At 35.6% G+C, this 26,269-nt stretch overlaps 1 protein-coding gene across 6 annotated transcripts in view; it reads left to right on the plus strand.

Annotated features, from left to right (window-relative positions):
• The window catches only part of LOC127506037 (ankyrin repeat and fibronectin type-III domain-containing protein 1), an 81,340-nt gene that overhangs the window by 30,454 nt on the left and 24,617 nt on the right, over positions 1–26,269 (plus strand). For 5 of the 6 annotated variants that reach the window (XM_051882144.1, XM_051882145.1, XM_051882142.1 and 2 more), the window contains 2 exons: positions 14,070–14,110; positions 22,318–22,440. In XM_051882144.1, coding sequence (XP_051738104.1) covers positions 14,070–14,110; positions 22,318–22,440 — 164 coding nt within the window. Of the gene's footprint in view, positions 1–11,572; positions 12,061–14,069; positions 14,111–22,317; positions 22,441–26,269 lie in introns of those variants that run through there. The other variant, XM_051882146.1, reaches the window with a different exon arrangement.

Here is a 26,269-nt window from a genome sequence, read left to right on the forward strand (position 1 = left end):
CAGCCAATCAGAATGATCAGATGGCCCGACGGACTGACGAGCTCCGATGCCAATTTCTAAAATGTCGAATCGGCCGAAAAAAAGCAGACCAACTTCAGCTGACGGTGCAGAACACACTGAGAAAACTTTATAACTTCATAATTTATAATAATTTAAACCAAAAAAATCTGTTTTATTCTAGCTTCATGCATTTTTTTTTTTAATCAACACTTAAATGTGGGTTTCATAAAAAAGCAACATTTTGAACAAAAAGCTGAGAAAAGAACTTTTTTTTTTTTTTTCAACAAGCAATGCTTTTATCGCTTGTTCCTTTTTTTTTTTGCCTGTGCTTTGATCTGGAGATTCAGGACTCTTTCAGAAGATGTGTAATAGCGCCCCCTACCGTACAACAGTGAATACACGGAAAGCCCGAAAATCCTGTCAATGGCGGAGAAGCGTTGTCTAATAAATGATGGAAAATTCCTTTAGTGGCGGGGAAAGAGTTAAAACTTTTTTCAATGTTTTCCAATATTTCTGTTTTTGAGAGCAGTGTCAAAAACACTTTCTTAAATGTACTTTTATTAATTTATTTTATAGAAATGAATTTTTACAGACATTTTTAATCTTTATGAGGCTATTTTATTCTTTTTTCTTTCCAAACCCATTCTAGTCAAGTCTAGAATATAATATATTGAAATGCATCTAATGTTTCTGTATATCAAGTAAAGAAAACAAGAAATCAGTTTGGTGGCTTTTTTTGCCCTACTTAATTTCAACTAGGTAGCATGCGACCATCTGGCCAAATATCATGTATGTCAATTTTAAACTTTAATATAAATGTAGAGATATTGTACAGGTCTCAATATGTGCATATGAGTGTGTGAATGTGTGTGTACTCTCTTGGCATAATCCTGTTCAGGAAACAGGTATTCTGGGCTGCTGGCTTCTATTTATTCACACAGACACTCAAAGGCCGCCGTAAGCCTCCATTAAGACAGGAATGGAATGTATTGAGACCTGTCTACACACACACACACACACACACACACACACACACACACACACACACGGACATGCGCTTGCAAATTTCCATGGAGCAGGTCCCTGCACTGGTGTAGGCGAAAGCTTCTCTGCTGCTACTTTTAGAGCGCTTAAATATTCCAGTGTAAAAACACATTAGCATGACTACACTGATGCAGGCCGCCATAGTAACACAAACACACACATGCGCACACTGACAATACACTCACACAGTATCGAACACAGAACATGCATGTGAGCCTACAGTCCCATTTTAAGACAGCAGAACATAGTACTCTAATATTTATCTGTTATCACACACACATATACACACACAGGTGTGTGTCCATTCATAGATCGGGCTCTCGCTATCTCAAATCCCCCAGATTCCAGGGTCTGATCCGGGTCTCAGCGGGACATTAAAGTTTTTTCCGTTCTGGAATTTTGGGAAAATTATATTCATGTTCTGCAGAGATAGCGTCAGCGTTCCGAGCGCTCTGATTGGCTGTCGTTCACTCCCTCTGTTCTGAGGGCGATAGAGGGATGTAGAGCGAGTGGAAAGTTAGCAGCAGTGGACGGCTGGGAGATGAAAGGATGGCTAAAGCCGGGATGGAGGGGTTGACAGAGAGCTGCAGAGAGAGAGAGGGCTGATATCTCTTTATCCCTGGCGTCTGGCGCACGGCTCTTTGTTCTGGACGCATGTCTGTGTGTGAGGAATGGCTCAATGGCACCACACCCTGAGATGATAAATAATAGAATATATTTATTGCACTGTAAATAATATAATATCTGTGTCTAGTCAAATGAAATTCAACATGATATGAAGATTAAATAAGCAAATTAAACACATGCATTTTATGATTAGATCATATTGAAAACCATATTAAATATGCTCAATACCAATAAATTGATTTAATACAAAAAATAACTTAGTTTTTTTTCAGTTTGACTAAAAGCATTAATATTTAGATTAAGTTTTCTATAGCAATTTACAAAATCAAAAAGCACCATAATGCTTATTATTTATATTTTAATACAATTGTTTACGTGATATTACTTAATCAAATTAAACACAATAACATTTATCATATATACATTTGGCATTGACATGCATTTTATGTGATTAGATCATATTGACAACAATAATAAACATGTTTAATGCCATTAAATTGATTTAACTCAATAAACAACTTAGTCAGTTTGACTAAAAACATTAATATTTAGATAAATATTTACATGTATTCAAGCTTTCTATAGCAATTTACAAAATCAAAAAGTGACGACTGATTTTTTTTTTCAGATGTAATTCATAATATTTACATTTTAATACAATTGTTTGCATGATATGCTGATTAGTTAATCAAATTAAACACAATAACATATATCATATGTACATTTGAAATTAACAAGCATTTTGTGATATTTTTTTTTAATTTTTTTATTTATTTTTTTTTTTTATGGATCGTATTTGACCACATTTCACAAATATCAACATTATTAAATATATTTTATATGCCATAAAATTGATTTAATGCAATTAATGCATTTTGTTAATTCGACTAAATGTGTTCATATTTAGATGCAACTTTCCAATACCAATTCATAAAATAAAAAGGATTAAAAGTGACAGCTAAATTTGTTCTGTTATAATGCATAATATTTAAATTTTAATCATGAGATGTGAAGATATTTACTTGTCAATTTAAACACAATTTGTTGCATATATGAATGCCATTCTATTAAAATATGTTTGCATTGTAAAAATCTGTTTCAGCATTATTAAATGTTTTTAATTGATTCAACACAATTAATGTATTTAGTTCATTTGATAAATGCATTAATATTTAGATGTACATTTAGATGCATTAATACTTAGATGAAAGCTTCCCATAGCAATTTATGACGAACGGACTCAAATTTTTGTCTGATGTAATTGATAATATTTGAATTTCCATGTTCATTTGTGCAGCCCAAAATAAGCCAATGTTTAAAAGGATGCTTCCAAGTTTCTCTTCCACATACAAATAACACTGATCTGTTGATCTCTGCATCAGCTTTATGCGAGAATATTAAATGATTTGGATGTAATTGAATTAATTTGGTGTGATTTGATCTCATTTAGTAGTGTGTGTGTGTTTGCAGTGCTGTCATAGTTACGGATCTGGGCTCGCAGCCCAAAGGTTACAGATTGAACCCTGGCGTGGGTTCGATCCATGAACCGGAGATTTACAGAGATCCTGTATCCATTGTGCTCTTGAGCGGTGCACTTAACCCCGAGCTGCTCCAACGGGACGTCTGTGCCATAATGCTGCTGTACGTCCCTTCGGATGAAAGCATCTGCTGAATGACTAGTGCCGGTAGTAAGATGCTTACCACGAATACGGGATGTTCAGGATGCCAGGAGGATGTGCTCATCGTAGGATGCATTTCTCCCTGGTGTGCTGTAGTAAATATTTGTGTATCTGTGTGTGTGTGTGTGTGTGTGTGTGTGTGTGTGTGTGTGTGTGTGTGTTTTGGGGCAGATCGCTGCTCAGTGGATGCAGGAATGTGCCATAGTTATGTGCAGTTGTTCTTGTAAGGCTGATCCGACGTTCTCCATGAATGAAAACCTCTGTAGCTGCCGCGCACACGTTTTTAGGAATTGTGGACTGTGGACTGTTGACTGATGACAGTTGTCTTAAAGGATTAGTTCACTTTCAAATGAAAATTAGCCCAAGCTTTACTAGCCCAAGCCATCCTAGGTGTATATGACTTTCTTCTTTCTGATGAACACAATCGGAGTTATATTAATAAACATCCTGACGTGTCCAAGCTTTATAATGGCAGTGAGCGAGTATGAGCTGAAGAAAGTGCATCCATGCATCATAAACGTACTCCACACAGCTCCGGGGGGATAATAAAAGCCTTCTGAAGCGAAGCGATGCGTTTGTGTAAGAAAAATATCCATATTTAACAAGTTATGAAGTAAAATATCTAGCTTCTGCTAGACCGCCTTCCGTATTCAAGTTACGAAAAAAGCGCAACTTACATCACTTCCGTAAGTTGAATAGGGAAGGCGTAGGACGTAGCGTAAGCGTTTTGAACTGCGAGAGTTTTATAAGTTGAAAACGGAAGGCGGTCTTGCAGACGCTAGATATTTTACTTCATAACTTGTTAAATATGGATATTTTTCTTACACAAACGCGTCGCTTCGCTTCAGAAGGACTTTATTAACCCCCCGGAGCCGTGTGGAGTACGTTTATGATGGATGGATGCACTTTCTTCAGCTCATACTCATGACCCCTGTTCACTGCTATTATAAAGCTTGGGATATTAAAACGCGTCAGGATATTTATTAATACAACTCCGATTGTGTTCATCAGAAAGAAGAAAGTCATATACACCTAGGATGGCTTGAGGGTGAGTAAATCTTGGGGTAATTTTCATTTTAAAGTGACCTACTTTTTAATGTAATGTAAATTTGGCAGTCCTGCTATTTATTCACCGTTAAATCTTCACTAAAACTACACTGAAACGGAAAACCAAAATAAAAACTAGGGAAGTTTTCAGAGCTGTTGAAACACAAATGTTCTTTCACACGCTCAGTCACTGTCTTTTTCATTAGCGCTGTACTCATTGAGGTCACGGAGCGCGCTCTGAGTTTCAGTTACAGACAGACGGCCAGTAAAGGAGAGAGAGACTGATGCTCTGGTGATGCAACTTTAGACCTGTGCGTTTCCCACAGAGCTCCCCTCAGCTTTCTTACACACACACACACACACACACTGGAAAGGTTTGAGGTGGCGCCCCGACCCCTTTATTTATTAGCTCTGCTGAGCTGTGGAGTCTGTGGTATTTTCTTCCGAAATGCCATGCATGTGTGAGTGCATTTGCGTCCGTGTCTGTGTGTGTTTACGCGCTCAGGATTCAGGTATTCAGCAGGTTTGGGTTTTAGATCACTTCAGCAACCATGACGCAGAAATAAACAGCACTGGAGAAAAGATTAACGAAGAGAATTTTAATATTTATCATTTTATTTTACTGTAATTTATTTAAATATACTTCTTACTTCTTAAAGGTTCCATTTTTTTTGTAGTTTAAAATACTTTTTCCTTTCACAGCTTAACTCTTTCCTCGCCAGCATTTTGGATCATTTTCACAAAACTTTCATGTCCCCCAGAATATTTTGTTGTATAAATATACTGTATGAATCTGCAATATATCAAAAGAAAAAACAGAGCCTCTGCTTCTATACAACCAAATTTTATTCAAGCTTTATGCATTTTTTTTTTTATCAACGCTTCCTGTAGTTTTTATTTATATGCTTTTTGATGTTTGATGATCCCGTTATTTTACATTTGCATAAGCAATGCTTCTATCACTTTTTTCTGCTGCTTCTTCACCTGTGTTTTGATCCAGAGATTCAGTAAAGTTTCAGAATGTGATGTGTAATAGCGCCCCCTACTGTAGAACAGTGAAAACATGGATTGCCAGAAAATGGCGGAGAAAGAGTTAATGTGAATAGACAACTATAATCATGTCAATCATTATTTTTGCAATTTTATTTGGTGACGCAAGTGGTGCAGAAATTACACAGCCATAATGCATGATTTTCTATTTAGTTGTTTGCAGGTGGAATCAGGGGGAGGGACATTCACAATCAGAGCTTTTGATTGGACAGAAATCAGTGTAGTGCAGGATGAGTCATCAATATATTTGGTCGTTTCCCAGAATAACAAGACTGTATATTTTAAATGTGAATATGTGCTAAAAAGGAATTTTGTCAACATTTGATTAAAGCCACAAAATTCTAATTTTGATTTCATCACGTTTCTAATATTTCCTTTTTATTTGCACAATCAAGTTAAGGGCAGCAATAACGATCAAAAAGAAAATTCATATTAGCGAGTTGGTCGTCATTCCTTGCTGATAATTCGGCTCAGATACTGTGGTTTGTTGTTGTGCACGTCTGCATTTACGTGACTGTTTTTTGTGTCTGACTGCGGCACGTAAACAAACCAAATACCGTGGGAATGGAGAGGTGTGAATCAGAGCGTCTCTCTCTCTCTCTCTCTCTCTCTCTCTTTTACTCGGGCTCTCGGTCTGTCTCCATGTCTGGCTCCCGACTCCAAACCAAAATGAGTTTTCCTCTTGTGTCAGCAAATAATCGGAGATCGCTCCTAACCCTGTGCGCGGAACATGATAGAGAGCCTATCAGACACGCACGTATGCTGGCTAAAGCAAACACGTCAAAAGAAAACAAACAAGTAAACACACCACCACTTGAGTTTATTTAGGTATTTTTGTCATTTTACTACAGTTCCTTTAGTGTGTCGTATGAGGCTGCTTTTCATCTAGATTATTTTTCCTAGTGTCTTTTTGTGGCTGCATAAAAATATTCTAATATTTTACGATTACAGCTACAGAACTTCAGGATAGGAATTGGAATTATTTATTTCAGATTAAATCTTCTAATACTTCACTCTTTGAAACAAAAGTTTCAGCGGGGTTCTATTTAGAACTTTAGAGTTCTTGACTCAGTTTTAAAGACCCCTTTATGCAAAAAAAAGGGTTCTATATAAGGAGAAATGTCTTAACCTGTTAAAGATAAAAGTAATCATTTATTTAAATTTTTATTAGTGATAAAGAATGTTTACGAGCTTTAATTAATAACATTTAATTATAATTAAAAATGTAATTAAAGTTAATTAATTTAAACTAAATATATAAAATTATCCTGTTTTTAACCCCTTAAAGGGGTGTGTGTGTGTGTGTGTGTGTGTGTGTGTGTGTGTGTATATATATATATATATATATATATATATATATATTTATATATACACTGTACATCAACCTAACACAACAGTCCTGTGATGCGTCGTCTATACTGTAATACCTGGAAAGAGCTGATCGTTAGCATTCCTAATCCTCAAGGATTGATTATCAATCAATTTGTGATTTATATTGCTTCCAATAATAATTATTTCATCAAAATGAACTTAAGTTTGAATAGCGGTCATTGGATCCAGATGGTGTAGTTACAGCATCCACCAGTAGGGGCAACCTGGACCATCATAACCTGCTCAACACCCGTCTCCACTTATCCAGTTCTTCTTTTGCTGTCGTTTTTTTTTATCTACTCCTTCCTTCTTTTGATCTCATTTTTCATTTCGATGTCAGCAGAAAGTTCAGCAGACACACTTCACAATTACACCAGCATGATCGTCCAGAGTAATGTTTGATGTCTGATGGCTCATTTAATACTAATGAAGGAAAATAAACAGAGAGATCCGTGAGAAAGAGAACATGTAAAAGTGACCTAAACTGATTTTTGTGGTCTTGGTTTTGCGCTGGACCGGTCACAGTCATTGTTTTGAGAAAAGACATTCAATATGGAGACCCACACCCATAATAAAGCAAAAAAAAACTGATTGGAAATGTAGATACGGGCCGTTGTGCAGCAGTCAGTAAATCAGTGGTGTCTGACGGACCCACCGCCGCGGCTGGCATCGGTCTGCATGCGAATGACTTCATCATGCAGATGACAGCATGTCTTCTAGCCCCATTACCCTGATTTGAGGTGGCTACACTGCAGAGATTTATGGGTAGCATTCAGTCGCTCCCCACAGTAACCACAAGCCGTGGTAGATGGTGCTAGCCACACCCATCAGCAGACTCACACACACACACGCTCGACGACACGCTCATGAGCTTTCAGAGCGTCTGTGTCGCTCACTGTGACTCACTTTACGGTCATGTTAATTGTCCGATGACACTGAACGCTGATCTGCGGTTCTTTCACTCTGACACATTCCCTGTTTCCACAGCATCCTCACCCAGATGAAGCTTTTATTGCTCCGAGGCTTCTCATGGTCTCGAAAAACTGTAAAACATATCAGGGAATTTTTATTTTATTTTATTTTGTTTTATTATTTTTATTTATTTTTTTTTATTTTTTATTTTAATTACAGGCTTTGCTTGAAAAACTGTAAAATATATCAGGGAATTTTTATTATTTTATTTTATTTTATTTTATTTTATTTTAGTTTTATTTATTTTATTTACAGGCTTTGCATGGTCTTGAAAAACTATAAAATATATCGGAATTTTTTATTTAATTTTATTATTATTTTTATGCAATACAGATACGTAAACAGATGTTTCCACAGCATCCTTACCCAGATGAATCTTTTATTGCTCCGAGGCTTCTCATGGTCTCGAAAAACTGTAAAACATATCAGGGAATTTTTTTTATTTATTTATTTATTTATTTATTTTTAATTACAGGCTTCACATGGTCTTGAATATATCAGGGAATTAATTACAGGCTTTGCATGGTCTTGAAAAACTGTAAAATATATCAGGGAATTTTATTTTATTTTATTTTATTTTATTTTATTTTATTTTATTTTATTTATTTTTAATTATTTTTTATTTTAATTACAGGCTTTGCATGGTCTTGAAAAACTATAAAATATATCAGGGAATTTTTAACTTATTTTTATTATTATTTTTATGCAATACAGATACGTAAACAGAAGTTTCCACAGCATCCTCACCCAGATGAATCTTTTATTGCTCCGAGGCTTCTCATGGTCTCGAAAAACTGTAAAACATATCAGGGAATTTTTATTTTATTTTATTTTGTTTTATTATTTTTATTTATTTATTTTTTATTTTTTTTTTAATTACAGGCTTTGCTTGAAAAACTGTAAAATATATCAGGGAATTTTTATTTTTTTATTTTATTTTATTTTATTTTATTTTATATTTTATTTTATTTTATTTTATTTTATTTTATTTTATTTTAATTTATTTTTCAAAGGGATAGTTCACCCAAATGAAAATCATCATGGTCGTGAAAAACTGTAAAATATATCAGGGAATTTTTATTTTATTATTTTATTTTATTTTATTTATTTATTTATTTATTTTTCAAAGGGATCGTTCACCCAAAAATGAAAATCATCATCTTTCACTCACCCTCATGTCATTCCAAGTCTGTATGATTTACTTTTTTTCCCCGCAGAACTTAAAAGGGGAGAATTTGAACACTTTTTTCCTTGCAATTACAATGAATGAGACTGAAGCATTAAAGCTTCGGGAAAAAAGACACAATAAAAGTATCATAAAAGTATTCCATATGGCTTATTTTAAGTAAATATTGCTCTGTTTTGCATAAAAGTATGGTTTCATAAGACTTGGAATATAGCTCACAACTCCTGGTAGTTATCAAGGACATCATGTAGAAATATGGTCCATTTCTCTCTTGATTTTGAAATGATTTCGACATTGTGACTGAAGCAGATTTTCTCCCTTCATTCTGTTAGTTCGAATGGCACATGTCGATTGGACTAAATTGGATCATATGCTGAAAAAAAGATACATTCAGTTTTTGGGTGCTTTTAATTGATTTAATTATTTTGGAGAGAAAAGAGGAACAGACTGTTTTTTGGTCTTTTTACATTGAATGGCTCGACAAATAAATCAAACGCTCCCATTTCTTATCAGATATATTATTATATATTTAAATACAGTTTTCTTGAATTAAAATTTTAGTTTTCTAAACAAAATCACTCTTACATTTGTCTCCAAAACTCATAAGCAGAAGCTTCTAGATCAAAAGGCTTTTTAAGATCATGAGAAACATAAATCCAGTCACGTGTGTCCAAACTTTTCACTGCTACTGTATATGTTTTATAGTCTAAAATAAACAGAAATGCAGTGAGAAATATGGAAGAACAATTATAAAAGTTCTTATGTTTTGGAGAGCCATTTCTATTATAATTAGCGCACAGCCATGCGTGCAGACGGGAGCTACGCTGCGGATCATTATGGCAAACGAACAGAGAGAGAGACACTTTTAGATTTTCCATTTCATATAATGTGCTGCAAATGTTTCCAATTTTCCATTTCATACTAGAACAACCTCATTTAGTTAAAGTGGGTGTGAATATGTGTCTGCCAGAGACGGGAAGCTACAGTATCAGCCTCTGACTTTGGAGGTTTTAAGTTAAACGCATTTAAAAGACAGAACGGGAGTCTCCCAGCGTGTGTTTATGTTCATATATTCATCATTAGTTTCATTAACCTTCTCTTTTGAATGACGTATGCCCAGCCAGTGTCCCAAATCCCTGCATGGCATTATGGGAGCTCTTGGATTGGTTGAGACATTGCTACCATGGCAACCTCAGCAGGCATCTCTTCTGGAGTTCTGCCCCTCCTATAGACACACGACACGCAGAAGTGAGCGTTTTGTGTGTGGGCTGTTTGTGTTTTAGGTATTGACCAAACCTGGCTAGAAAATAGATTTGCTGTGTAAACATGACTTCGTCTCTCAGAATAGCTTGTATAAATTTGTGAGTAATATAATACAATTTTGTAGGATTTTTTTCAAGTTTCCCATGGTCGTTGAAATTGAAAAAGTGATGGAAATGTTTTGTTAAACATTTCTATAGTGAATGTAAATTTCTGCATGGAGTTTAGAAAGCTGGATCTGTTTAAATCTAAATGATAAATTATAATAGTAATTTTAAATAAACAAGTTTTGAATTTAATCATTTTAGCACAAAAAATCTGTGTTTAAAATGATTTTAAAAATAATTGCAGTATTTTTAATGATGTAATCATGAAGTTTGTTCTTTAGTTACTGTTTCTAAAAAATTCTAAAAACATCATTATTGTTGTAATTAGGAATAAATTTATGATTATATTTTAATAACACTTTACAATAAGGTCTCATTTGTTAACATTAGTTAATGTATTAACTAACATGAACTAACTATGAGCAAAATATTTTTACAGCGTTTATGATCCTTTGTTAATATTAGTTAATATAAATACAATTGTTCATTGTTAGTTCGTAGTGAATTAACTATGTGAACAGATACAAATATAAAATTTAAATATATTACTATTTAATAAAATATTTAAAATGTTTATATATATATACATATATATATATATATATATATATATATATATATATATATATATATATATATATATAGGATACATTACATTTTAAGTATTTTACAAAATAATAAATTTTAATTTAAAATAAAAAATATTAAAATATATTATTTTATAATTTAATTATTTTACAAAATAATATTTTAATTTACAAAACAATAATATTAAAATAAAACAAAATTGAAATATATTATTTTATAAAATAATTAAAATATAATGTGTGTGTGTGTATATATATATATATATATATATATATATAAAATATGTGTGTGTGTGTGAGTGTGTATATACATAATATTTTAATTACTTTATAAAATGATATATTTTAATTTTATATTTTTTGTTGTTTGTAGTGTAGTCAGATACTTTATCAAATGTATTTACACTCACAATAAACCAAACAAAAGCAGCTCAGCTGAGCTGTTAATGATGTGCTTTAACTAAATCAGTGGAACAAAAGAGAAACAGCATCACATAAACGGATAAACGAGTGAATCAGGAGCCGATGTGAATGAATGAATATTTCATACCTGCTCGTCTGTGCCTCTACATTAATGAAATGCCAAATAGAAATAAATATTACATGCAGGAAGTGAAGTGAAGTTTTAGCTCATTTCAAATGGAAAAGAAAACTAGCTTGTGAATCATTAAAGACTAGAATCTAACAGCACCTGCTCACTAATGAGTAAAAATGATGTGAAATGTGACACTATGCAATTTTGCTCCACAATTATATGGTGCAACTTTCTATCAAACACTAAGTGTGACGTTCCACTGGCCTTTAGTTTAACTTTTATTGTGGCAGCAATTAGTATTCAGCAGCGTTTAGAACACCCCCTCTCTCTCTTTCACTCTCTCTCTGTTTCTTTCTCTCTGTTTACTGCACAGTTAGTGAAGCTTATCGCCTGGCAACCACAATTAAAGTACACCAAGTCAGCAGTAGCAAAGAAACGGGCTGTGATAAAAAAAAAAAAAAAACTAGAACACCTCCAGCAGAGAGAGAGAGAGAGAGATAGACACCGGCGTGTGTGTTTTAGTTGCTCTGTACCTGAAGAGCCTCAAATGAAGGAAGAGAAAGCGAGTGCGACAGGTGAAACTGGAACTGCACAGGTATGTGAGCACTGGAATGTCTGAAGTGTGTGTGTGTGTGTGTTTAGTAGTTTTGTTTAATGACTTTAGATTACCTGTCTCACACTAATCACACACGATGCTGTGTCGAGTGATGTTCTCAGTGAGAAGTTATAATTTCATGGTTACCCTTTTATCACAGCACTCATTTGCTCTGATGAATGTCTGATTTCTCTGGTTTGAGGGCGCTGAGGTGTCAAATTACATTGAAGATGATGTTCTGTGATTTCATTCACAATTAACGTCACTGTGATCGAGCTCACGCTCTGGAGAAACAGGTGGAAACACAGTGTGAGTGGAAGAAATGCATCAGCACCAGCGGTTTACAGGTGTTTAAACAAGTTTGTGCAATCGAAGGTTTAAAATCATACTTTAGATGTTATAATTCGTTGTGTTTTTGTCTCTGCGACTCTCACAGGTAAAGGTCAGAATCACAGCGGTGATCGTCCGGTCTCCAGCTGTTACCTTTGAAACAACCACACACACCGTTTCAAATGTCACCACATCTGTCTGTCTGTTGGAGCTGATTTTGCATGTGCTGTTCTCTCTTTTGTCTGAGTGTATTTTTATACTGTTTTAAGTTCTTCACAATATTGATGGCGTAGATCTGCAGCGTTTGGTTGTCTGTGTTTTTGGTTTGATAATTGTCTTCATTTTTTCCTCATTGCTTTATGGTCTTATTCAAACACTTTTTCATGGATTTTCTTAGATGATTTGAGAATAGATAAAGTTGCCCATCCATCCGTCGTTCCATTCATCCATCCATCCATCCATCCATCCGTCCATCCATGGATTTTCTGAGATGATTTGAGAATAGATAAAGTTGCCTGTCTCTCTATCTATCTGTCTCTCTATCTATCTATCCATCCATCCATCCATATGATTTGAGAATAGATAAAGTTGCCCATCCATCCATCCGTCGTTCCATTCATTCATCCATCCATCCATCCATCCATCCATCCATCCATCCGTCGTTCCATCCATCTATCCGTCCATCCATGGATTTTCTTAGATGATTTGAGAATAGATAAAGTTGCCAAATCTATCTGTCTCTCTATCTATCCATCCATCCATATGATTTGAGAATAAAGTTGCCATATCTATCTATCTATCTATCTATCTATCTATCTATCTATCTATCTATCTATCTATCTATCTATCTATCTATCTATCTATCTATCCATCCATCCACTTAGATGATTTGAGAATGGATAAAGTTGCCAAATCCATCCATCTATCCATCCATCCATCCATCCACCCACCCACCCATCTATCAATCCATCCATCTATCCATGGATTTTCTTAGATTATTTGAGAATAGATAAATTGCAATATCTATTTTTCTATCCATCCATCCACTTAGATGATTTGAGAATAGATAAAGTTGTCAAATGCATCCATCAATCCATGGATTTTCTTAGATTATTTGAGCATAGATAAGTTGCAATATCTATTTTTCTATCCATCCATCCATCCATCCATCCATCCATCTCTCCATCCATGGATTTTCTTAGATGATTTGAGAATAAAGTTGCCAAATCTATCTATCTATCTATCTATCTTAGATGATTTGAGAATAGATAAGTTGCCATATCCATCCATCCATCCATCCAATATTGTAAAATGTATTGAATAATTAAGGCTTAATGTATCCATACATTATTGCATGTAATAAACCCCTGGCAGGGTGCCGGAGACCATCTAACTGTATATGTCACGACTACTTATCAAATCAATAAATAAATTGGCAGGAATAGTTGAAATGGATTATGTGAGATGAAAGTGTGTGGAGCGATACATGAGACATGAAACTAGCACAGATGTGTAGGAAATTGGTGGGTCAGCGTCAGTTTGGTGTCATTATACAAAACATTTGACCACAGAATGTTGCGATTAACCAATCAGAATCAAGAATTCTAAGTGTAATAATCTGTAATAATTATGCTTTGAGATGAGTATCTCTGTAAATTGGTTGTTTGTGTGTGTTTCAGAGTCTGGGCTCCATCGACAGGAAGGGAACGCGGCAGAGAAGGTAAGACTCATCTGTTCTCATTCTGGTGAAGTCAGGGTTAAACGAGTGCTTAAAATAACTTCATAATGAATCAGTCCAGTCACTGGGAAACTGTTTGACCTTAATTGGTCCTAGTGACCCACAGAACAGAGACATCATCTAGTTTTAGACTAACTGTAATCTAGAGTTAGCATTTATAATGCCAACCTGACTGTGATTACTACTTTAGTCTGTGTGTGTGTGTGTGTGTGTGTGTGTGTGTGTGTGTGTGTGTGTGTTTAATTTGGGGACAAAATTGTCACCAGAAATTAGCTAAATCAGACATAACTTTTTTGGGGGGTCATACTGTGAAAAATTCATGTAATTTTTGTGTGTTTGTTTCAATTTTAAAAAAGCATATGTTTTATATTAGGGTCATAGTCATTTTAATTAGCTTTAATTAAATAAAAAGACATTATAATATCCATGCAAGTAACTCCTAAAAAATGTACTTAGAGTAATTAGCAGATATGTTTATACATGTATGCAGTCTTTCTCTGGTCGTGGTGTGTTGTCAAGTGGTTTGCTGCTATAGTTCCTAGTCATATCGGTCTAGAAAATCGCAACTTTTCATTTTCTGTCAGTCTTAGTACACGATGTAACTACAGAAGAGTCAAGTTTTAAATAGGAAAAATATCGAAACTCTTTGGTCATTTTTGAGCGAGATGCTAACGGTCTAATCAGATTCAATGAACTATGCTAAGCTATGCTAAAAGTGGTACCGCCAGACCCAGAGATCAGCTGAATGGATTCGAAAACGGTAAAACTCAACTGTTTAACTCTAGGGGAGTTGGAAAATGAGCCTATTTTCTAAAAAAGTGGAGTGTTCCTTTAATGATTGAGTGAAGATGAGGCTTCACAAGTCAATGAAAACGAAACATCCCATGACAGAAATGAATGCATTAGCGATCAGTTTACTACAGTATGGACAAGTGTTATGATAGTACTGTAGGTCTATAGTGTTCTGGATATGTTAACGCAGTAAATTGCTTGCGTAATCGTGTAAGTTTACTGTAGGTTACGAATCGTTGCAGTTGCATCTCAACATTATGAGTCTTCATTGGCTCTTTAATGTTTTAGTGCTCCTAACATGTTAAACTGACTCAGGAACATCTTATTATTGAGGACCTGTGTCTTTCTGAGTCTGTGAATCAAGAAACTGTCTCACAATGTGGCGTAGGAGAGCCTTCCTATCAACAAGAAAATCATGTTACCTTGGTTACTGGATCGAAAATGGCAGATTTCCTAAATCTGTCACTAATGGCTGACTAATGAGAACTGAACCGCTGATCAGATCTGATCAAAGGACGAGGATGAGATGAAGTCTTGTTTTTCCTCTCTGGGAAGGTTTAATAAAGCTGCTTTGTAAGATTTCTCACCCTGGATCAGTGATAACAGATGTAGTGTTGGTTTCATTTTTCCTAATTGGTATGTTGTGAAGGTCATTATTTGGTTGTGTGTGTTCTGGTCGCAGGTAAACGGCTCTAATAACGTGTCCTAAGCAGACAGGAAGTGTTCTTGCTGTGTAAAACAAGAAAAACAAAATGGATTTCGCTAAATCTAAATTCACACTGACAGCAATTAAATACACCTGATGTTTTGAAAGAAGTCTCTTCTGCTGACCAAGCCTGCATTAATTTGACCAAAAATACAGGAAAAATTGTGAAATATTATTACAATTTAAAATAGCTGTTTTCTACGTGAATATATGGTAAAATGTAATTTATTCCTGTGATCAAAGCTGAATTTTCAGCATCATTACTCCAGTCTTCAGTGTCACATGATCCTTCAGAAATCATTCTAATATGCTGATTTGCTGCTCAAGAAACATTTCTGATTATTATCAATGTTGAGCTGCTTCATATTTTTGTAGATACCGTGATATATTTTTGTTTTCAGGATTCTTTGATGAATAGAAAGTTAAAAAAGTACATTTATTTGGAATATACAGGGTTCCTACGCAGTTTGGAAAAGTATGGAATTTGATTTGAGTAATTTCCAGGTCTGGAAAAGTATGGAAAAAAGAAATCAGAGTATGGAAAAATATTTGTGTTTCAAGACTATTGGCTCTATTCAGTTTTCTAATTTATCATACCTGCAAACTAGTCACTTTTTGGTGAAATTAGCCGTTTTGAATAAAAATACGTCATTTATTTGAATCGTTTAGATCCGAAGAGTTTTTTTTTTTTTCGGGGTGAGTGTGTGTGTGTTACAAGATTCTCACTAGAATCGAAAATGGGCTACTTTCCCATAGACTTGAGTGAGAAACAAACTAAGTCACTATGCCACCCTGTTAAACAGGGAATATATTAGTACTTGTAGATTAATCCCCAACAAAAGTCACACAGGTGCGTGCTTTTAAGAAGAGAAGGTCCTAGACGTGAATACTAAATACAAAACTTTATTACAACAATCAAACACTAATTTAAAAATCACTGAAAGACTGCAGGACCCGGACTGCAAACATGAAGCAGAGAAAAGATAGAAAAGGAGACCGAGGCTTACCAATGGCAGAAATCGTTTGAAAGGGGGTCTGGAAATTTGAGTATGGAAAAGTATGGAATTTTGAAATGTAAAATGTGTAGGAACCCTGAATATAAATTTTTTGTAACATTATAAATATATTTAATGTCAGTTTTGATCAATTTAATGCGTCCTTGCTGAATGAAAAAAACAAAAAAACATAGTGATCCCAAACTACATGTAACTCAACTCGTCTCAAAACGAATTGAATATAAAAGGTCAATATAAAAGGTAATTTTTTGGCTTGAAATTTGTGCAGACTTCATCCAAATACAAACATAATTTACAATTGAAAATATAGTTTACTTGCTAGTAATATAGTTTAGTGCTTCAGGCAAAACTTTGGCAAACTGTCTTGTCAGGCAGACAAAATATGAAACTGTGTGGCCTTACATCCAGAAGTTAAACTCAGCCAATCACATTGTTTTTGAGTGCAGTGAGTGAACGCAATCAGCGAACGAACTGTTAGCGGTTACCGCGAGACTAGGTGTAGAATTAGTGAGAACTAAAATGCATGTGCTGTAACCATTTGTGGTCTTGCGTCTGAACGTCTAGTAACCAATGTGAACAAATGACATAAACTTTAAGTTGTGAGACTAGTTATTGTGGGTTGCAGAACTAGAGGGAGAAAATCAAATGAATTAGCATGAATGATATATGGCAGCAGTGTCCGTATGTGTGTGTGTCTCTCTCTCTCTCTCTCTCTCTCTCTCTCTCTCTCTCTCTCTCTGACCCACATAAGCATTTTTCACATAGACAGTCTAATAACTTTAATAAGTGTGCATGTTTCAGTGTTTGGTTTTGTGGTTAATGTGTGTATGTGTAAAGGTTGACTCAGCCGTGTGTGTGTGGAGGGGCTGGCGTTGTGGTTTGCGTGTTTGATGTGGTTTGGCCATGAAAAGTCTGACGGTTCCCCAACAGTGCTGTGCCAGAGACACACACACACACACCTCAATAAAGCCCCGCCAGAGGAACTTTCCCGCGAAAACATCGCTAAGAACACACGCCTGGCATCTCGTGTGTGTGTGTGTGTGTGTGTGTGGCATCGTCTTTTCTCGTTCACTCACACACAGGCATATACACACGTTTGGCCGCCGGTCTGGATGAAGGTACGGAGATGACACAGCGGAAACCACTTCCTCACAAACACACTCTCTTGTGTGTTCCCGTGTGTGTGTGCGGTTTGTTTCTATAAATGTATGACACGTTCACATGCTCATGATCCGCTCCAGCATAAATAATCACCATGATGGCCGTCTCCACTCTGATTGGAATCTTGACGCCCTGTGGAATTGTGGGATTCTGGAGGGAACAACAAGATGGGAGCCGCTTTTGGTCCATTACGGCATTCCGTCAATGACCACAGAGAGAGAGAGAGAGAGAGAGAGAGAGAGAGAGAGAAAGAGAGACAGGCGGAGAGAGACAGGGCGAGTAGGTGGCCCTCTAGGGAAACCGCTTTTTATTTTGGAATTCTGGGAACATGAATCAGCTTTGCGTGTACTAGACTGTGTGTTTATAGCTGTATTAGGTGTTGATATACGTGTGATGATGTCAAAATTGAGTACTTTCATAATATATGCTGTTATTGTGACTGATTCATCAGTGCACATTATTTTAAAGAAAAAAAAAAGTACATAATTGTCCATCAAAATATAACAACTTTTTAGCTTCTGAAATGTCTTTACAACTACACAGGCCATTGGTTGATCAAAAGTCATATATCATAGTCATTTACAAAGTTGTGCATATTTGGAACCGAATTGTTTAATTCCAATTCAGTTCTTAAATTTGATAGCAAACAAGATTAAGAAGGTTGATTGAGGTTAAATGTATGTGTCTGTAATTTTCAACTACTCAAGCAAAATTTATCAAGACAAACTTTTTAATGTTGATTTGACAGACTTGCAGTTTTGAATAAAGTTTTTAAAGAAGCTTTGAAGGTTTATAGGCCTTACAGATGGACGGATAGATGGATAGATAGATGGATAGATAGATAGATAGATAGATAGATAGATAGATAGATAGATAGATGGACGGAGGATGGATGGATGATGGAAGGATGGATGGATGGATGGATGGACGGACGGACGGACGAACAGATGGACGGATGGATGGATGGACGGACGGACGAACAGATGGACGGATGGATGGACGGACGGACAGACGGACGGACGGACGGACGGATGGACGGACGGATGGATGGATGGATGGATGAAAGGACGGACTGATGGACGGATGGATGGAAGGACGGACAGATGGATGGACGGACGTATGGATAGATAGACGAATGGATGATAGATAGACAGATAGACAGACGGACGGAGGATGGATGGATGGATGGATGGATGGAAGGACGGATGGATGGATGGATGGATGATGGAAGGATGGACGGACGGACGGATGGATGGAAGGACAGACAGATGAATGGACGGACGGATAAATGGATGGATGGACGGATGGATAGATAGACGAATGGATGGATAGACAGACAGACGGACAGAGGATGGATGGATGGAAGGACGGATGGATAGATGGATTGACGGACGAACGGATGGACGGATGGATGGATGGATGGAAGGATGGATGGACAGACGGATAGATAGATGGATGGATGAATGGATGGATGGATAGACTGAAGGATAGATGGACGGATGCATGGATAGATGGATGGATGGATGAAAGGATGGATGGAAGGACGGACAGATGGATGGATGGAGAGATGGATGGACGGACGGAATAAAGGATAGTTTACATGAATGATGTTTGAAATGCCACCTTATTTAGCTTATATATTTCATCATATTTAATAAATGAACGTTTTTGGGATTGGGGTGAAAGAACACTTCATTTCCCAGAATATTGAATTTCTTTGATTTGTGAATTGAGTAAATTCCTCTTCTTGTCATTCCAAATGCCACTTCTCCTTCCTGTGGTGGTGTTCAAATTCACACACGATTTGACATCGAGTCACTTTAATGGTGATTTTTGTTTTTTAAAATTTAATACACAACTCCAGTACTAAAGTGTGTGTGTGTGTGTGTGTGTGTGTATGAGTGTGAGAGGGTCAGAGCCTTTAAGTGGAATAACACGGCATGACACATTTGATGTGCGGTATGGAGAGCTTTTATTTTTGTCTTAACTAACCAATTTATGTCTCCGCTGGCACTGCTGTTTAATACTGTGTGTGTTTGGTATTTATATGCTTGTCTAATGAGCAGCCTGAGCCGGAGCGTTGGATCTGTGCGCTGGCTGCAGTCTGAGCGCCGATCGACATCAAACAACGGAGGCAGACGCTCGTCTCTCTCCTGCTCTGTTCCCAAACCTAGAGAGCTGCCTACCTAGACAGCATTTTACTGATCATAGAGATGGTACTGCCTTCACCAAAAATATTTCAGAGATTTGAAGTGCATGTAAAATTTCCATCCATTTGGATTACACAGTTTTAACATAAACTAATGAACTTAATGTGATGCACATCTATGTTAAAGCTGTATGCAATTCAAATACATAAATCTTAAAGTTAGGCCTAAATATTTTTTTTTAGCGTTCAATTAGCCAAATTCTGTTACAGCATTCAAAGAAGGCAATCCCAGAATGCTTTGCGCTGCTCACTAGGATTTGAAACGGATCTCTCTCCCTCTCTCAATCATGTCTAAAAGTACATACGAATTAAGCGTTGACTTGTGCTGTGTTTATGTTTGGTATTTATTTTTACACTGCGTCCGCACGGCGTGTGTGTGCTCTTGAAGGAGGTGATGTCATCACTCAGGCCTTCCTACTGTAAGAAATCTTCTAATGGCATTACATCAGCACGTGGGACCCCGACCGAGCGTAGTGTCGTCCAGAACAGCTGCCGCTGGAATCAGATTCATCCCGCAGTCCTCCTTCCTGTCTTATTCCCAAACGGCTTCTATCTAGGAACATTCCCTCTAGAAATACGGATGCGGTCACCTCTCCATGTCATGAGTGTTTTGGACCCGCTGGCACTGCCGTTTGCTCGCTGACCTTGTCCTTCTCTGTTTAAACATTCTTCAGTCACACTTGTTGACTTGTTTGTCATTAAGCGATTGCAAGATCGTTCATTCACGCATTTACAGCGCTGTCAGATCTGCATATAGTGTCCGCTGCCGCCCGGGAGACTGCTGCTGTTATGACGACACTGTTGCTAATGAGACGCGATATTCAACACACACAATCCTTCTTGCATAAAGTTTTACAGGGGAATCTTGTGGAGAACATTTCCGGGTCATGTTTAAAAGAGGAAAAATATGAGGTTATATTTTGCAAAAATAAAATGAAGCCCGTTTTTTTGGACCATTTAATTTTTTTTTCACTGTGATATTAATAGCATTTTCCTTATAAATTCACATTACAAATTAAATAAATAAAAATTTGGTCCACATGTCTAAAACCCAATTGCAAATCTGGGAATTAAAAATGAAAACATGGAAATAAACAACATTTTAGGAAGATGTAAAACAACAAAAATATTTTTTTTTTTGTTTAATTCAATTCATTATTATCCATATTTTATTTAAAATGTGGGAATAAAAATTGAAAACATGTAAAAACTAAATTTTATGAAAATGTAAAACAATGAATTAGAGATTTATTTGTTTGATTGTTTTTAATTTTGATATTCCATGTTTTAATAATAATAATAATAATAATAATCATTGTCATTATAATAATCATAACAGTCAGAATAATAATAAACAACAATAATAATATAGTAATAATAATAAATTTTATTATTGTCATACATAATTATTATATGAATTATATTATTTATATATAATTTTATTTTCATGAGTTTCATCCTTTTATTTAAAATCTGGGAATAAAAAAAAAATGTGAAAACAAAATTTTATGAAAATGTAAAGCAATAAATTAGAAGATGTATTTGTTTGATTGTTTTTAATTTGATTTATTTTTGTATAATTTATTTATTTTATTATCTTATCTTATTATTATTATCTTCCATGTTTTAATAATAATGATAATAATAATAATTTTCATTGTCATTATAATAATAATAATAACTGTCAGAATAATAATTAACAATAATAATAAAATCATAATAATAATAATAAATTCTATTGTTCTACATAATTATTACATTAATTAAATTATTATATATATTTAATTTTTTTATGAGTTTCATCCTTATTTAAAATCTGGGAATAAAAATTGAAAAAAATGTAAAAACTAAAATTTATGAAAATGTAAAACGAATTAGAATATTTATTTGTTTGATTGTTTTTAATATTATTTATTTTAGTATCATTTATTTTATAATTATTATTATCTTCCATGTTTTAATAATAATAATTAATAATGATAATAATAATAATAATACATTTTATTATTGTTATTCATAATTATTATATAAATTATATTATTATTTATATATAATTTTATTTTCATGAGTTTCATCCTTTTAGTTTTGGGCAAAAGGATTTTTTATTGAGTGGTTAAATATATTATTTGTTTGTAGGTGAAGATCAAATATTTATACATACACATGAAACATGATGGAACATTGTGATGGAAAATATTCTGAACTAATCTCTGGCAGCGTGTTTGTGTGTTTTTAGGGGAACGTTTGGTAAATCAGAGAATTGACTGCACTAATCATGCTATTTCTGTGTGTTTGTGTTTGGCAGGACTGAGTCTGGGATTGTGAAGTTGACTCAGCGACTCTCTTTGAAGGACAAACACTGCAAGGAGGACAGGAGTCTAACGTCCAGACCTCCAGCCTACAGGAGGCGCTCTCTCAGCGTGGACTGGTACCACAAATGCTTTTACTCCAACATTTACATCACAGCAAATAAGCCTCAGTCTATGCTATAAATAATGTCATTTTAAGGCCAATTCACACTGCAGTGAAAGATGGCAACAGACACTTCAGCAGGTTTTGTCGGATCAGCAAACATGTTGAATCGGCCATCTCAGTCTTGGAATGTCTGAGAAGTGAAGTACTGTAATCTGCTGTACTGTCGGCGTTGGCGTGCATCTGTCGAATTGGCCTTTAAACAGCTAAAAAGTAGTTTGAGAGAGGTTGAACAAGTCATTTAAACTCACAAGATTGCAAGGAAGCCATGTTGGCTCTAACCACTGCTGGTTTCCCAAGGTTTTTCCTCTGCTCATCTCCACAGACATCATGACTCCAGTTATGACTGTCTCTCTGCTCTCCACCCTCCTCATCTGTCACGGCTTTTGCATGTCCAAAACTCACAAATCTGAGTCACTTCCAATATTCATACAGAAAAGATGAGCTTTTCTTGGGAGATGATAAACATGCACATAAGGCACAAGAATCTGTCTGGCATTTTTTTGTACTGTTGAAGGAAAAATGTCCAAACTTTGACCAGAATTACTCATTTGGCAACACAATTTTTCATGATACATCAAGAAAGCATGTCAAGTCAAGTTAAACTTATTTGAATAGCGCTTTTCATAATTGTTTCAAAGCAGCTTCACAGAAAATCATCACCAGGTTAATGTTTATAATATCCTGATATCTTCTTGCCTTATACTCGCATTTAGCAGATTAGATCTGTGCGATAATATACAATTAGAAATATAATTTAAAATACGTATGTTATTAAAGTTAAACATATCCAACTTTATATAAAGAGCTGGGCGATAATATAGTTACATTTTACGATAAAGTTAAAAAGTCAAGCAGACTGTTGTATATAATATATATCCAGCTTTATATACAGAACGGTGCCATAATACGGTATTTAAATAGTGTCTTTTTGCTTTCTTTTTAAGTTTATGTGCTTTTCTTTGTGCATGAGAAGAGGTGCCTATCGGTGGCCGCATCTGGGTCGTGGCATATGGCAAATTGGACGCCGGGCTCCAGAGACGCATATAACTCCGGGGAGTCTCGGGGTGGCGTGTCCCCAGGATGTAGCCACCCTGGCTGGGCACGATGAGGGCTGGGCCCCCCTGTTTTTGGGACCGCTCAGAGACTCACGCAGACTCCCTGTCACCTCCTGCACGCCGAGCTGTCTGTCGCCAGAGCCTCTTAGACTGGCCTAACGTCACACACACACGTACGGGGCCGTTGCACAAAGACACATCCGCGCACACGCATTCATACATTGATTGATCCCGTGCTCACATGCGCGTCTCGTCCCCCTGCGGAACATCCCCATGGCGACGGTCTTCTGTCTCTGCTCATCAGAATTAGAGAGATTTGCCCCCTGGGGTGGGGGGCGAACAGGTGGCGGGCAGTTGAACTCGACACAGCAAACACTCTCACAGGGGAGCGACTACTACTGCGACAACACACCCGCATACCGGCGCATGCACACAAATACTCCTGCGTTTAATCTCTTAATCTGACTGGATTATAACGCAAACGGCCACGGCAGAATCATGCAGACGTACGCGTGATGGGAAAAGACTGCGCGGCTTTACTGCGTTAAACAAACTCGCTCCCGTTCTAATGCTGTCGAAGCGACTTGTGCACGCATGGGTTACTAAACACATTTCACTGAAAAAATCTAAATTATATTTCACATAATGAAAATGTAACCTGTTTTGGATCATTAAGATGGTTTGAGATCTGACATTTTATTTATTTTATTGCAGTAATCCAAAAAAGTAATTTTTTTTCTCAAAAAAAAAAAAAAAAAAATGAATTGTTGGATTTACTTAAAAAAGCAGTGTCAAGTGGCTCCACATAATGATATTGAGTAATTTGTACAAATAACAATTTAGTTTTATGAATAAAAGAAATTCAAGTAAAGCTGACAAAATATCTTTGAGTAAATACAAATTATTTCAATTTGTCACTGTTACATAATATTTATGTGCAGTTTACTTGATAATGTTATTGTAAATATATAAAAGTTTATTATGCAAAGTGAACACATTTAATGACTTAATTTACCTTATTAAATTAACTGTTTGCTCTAAAAAAATGCATAACTCGTTGAACAAACTCAATTTAATTGAGTTCATGTAGTTACATGTGTTTTTAAGTAATGTGAACAAGGATGGTTTGAGTGAAACTAACAACAGTGAAAGTTCAGTTTTTTGAGTGAGGGAAAACATCCAAAATACACATTTAAATGTTTATTTTATTACGTTTTATCTGTTTGCATGTGTAGATTTCAATTACAATGCATATCTTTAAAAGGTTGTTTTCTCAAAAAGATTTTTTTCCAGAATGTTCAGATTTCCGCTCTGAAAATGTATGCAAATTACTGCATATTTAATTAGATTAATGTATCATTTGCATATTTAAACATAACATTTCAGAAACCGTGTAATACAAAACAATGTGTAATTAATCAACTAGGGGAAGTTTGTTGATATCTACACTGTAAAAAATGCTGGGTTAAAAACAACCCAAGTTGGGTTGAAAATGGACAAACCCAGCGGTTGGGTTAAATGTTTGCCCAACATGCTGGGTAGTTTTATTTAACCCAACTATTGTTTAAAAATGACTATATGGCTGGCTTAAAATGAACCCAAAATATGTTGGAAATTAAAAATCAGAATTACTAGAGGCAACAATAATAATCAAAAGGTGAACTTTTATTATTAAGCAATTTAATAAATGTTTGTTTAATTATTATTCATTAAACTTATGTTTCATAAATGAACATTTATTAATATTAATAAATGTTAATTTCCAACATATTTTGGGTTCATTTTAAGCAAGAAATACAGTCATTTTTAAACAATAGTTGAGTTTAATAAAACTGCCCAGCACATTGGGCAAACATTTAACCCAACCACTGGGTTAAAACAACCCAATCACTGGGTTTGTCCATTTTCAGCCCAACTTGGGTTGTTTTTAACCCTGCATTTATGTATTAGTCATATTATGTTCACCCTATTCACCTGTAGTGTGAATCTATTATGAGAATCACTATTGAGAAAAAGCTGGAAAAAAAAGTAAAACATCCAAATGCATTATAGTAATGAGAATATTTGGTAGAAAAATGTGTTTAATTGTCATTGAAATGAAGGCACAATGCAAACTATACATAATATACTAATTTCTTGACTTTTAAAGTGAAATGTGAGCTGGACATGTTCTTGTGACTCATTGACTTCTGATTGGCGAAGAGCGTTTGCTTGCTGAAGATCTCTGTGGTGACATGCAAACCTGTCTGCGTGTCTTTCAAACGGGGAGGGAATCAACTGATTAGCTTTGATTCCCCATTGTGTGTGTGAGAGGTCGAAGGGTTAGACTGGCTCCACTAGGCCTGAAGTACACAAGAGAGAGAGAGAGGGGTTCTGTTGACCCTAGTAACACACACACACTAATCGGTAATACTGTCCTCGCTGCCCCCCTCCTGTTGCTTACTGTCACACACACTCCCCCTCCAAATTTTGGCTGGTCGGACTGCAGTCTGTCTGGTGCCAAGAATCAAATTTCCGACTCTCCTTCTCGCAGCCACATATAACCCTCGTGGAGGAGTCCCTCTGTCCCCTTTCCGTCTGTTAGAAACAACTATTCTAAAAGAAAGAGAGACGTCGCCCACTCTTTGCGCATTTGTCGTAAAACATTCCAATTGTCAGTGGAGTTTTGTTTGATTGATGGCGATGTGAAAGAATCAGCCTGATTGGTGTTTCTCGCACACATCCGTG

Source organism: Ctenopharyngodon idella, chromosome 23 (assembly GCF_019924925.1).
Source record: "Ctenopharyngodon idella isolate HZGC_01 chromosome 23, HZGC01, whole genome shotgun sequence".
In the NCBI taxonomy this organism is placed as follows: domain Eukaryota; kingdom Metazoa; phylum Chordata; class Actinopteri; order Cypriniformes; family Xenocyprididae; genus Ctenopharyngodon; species Ctenopharyngodon idella.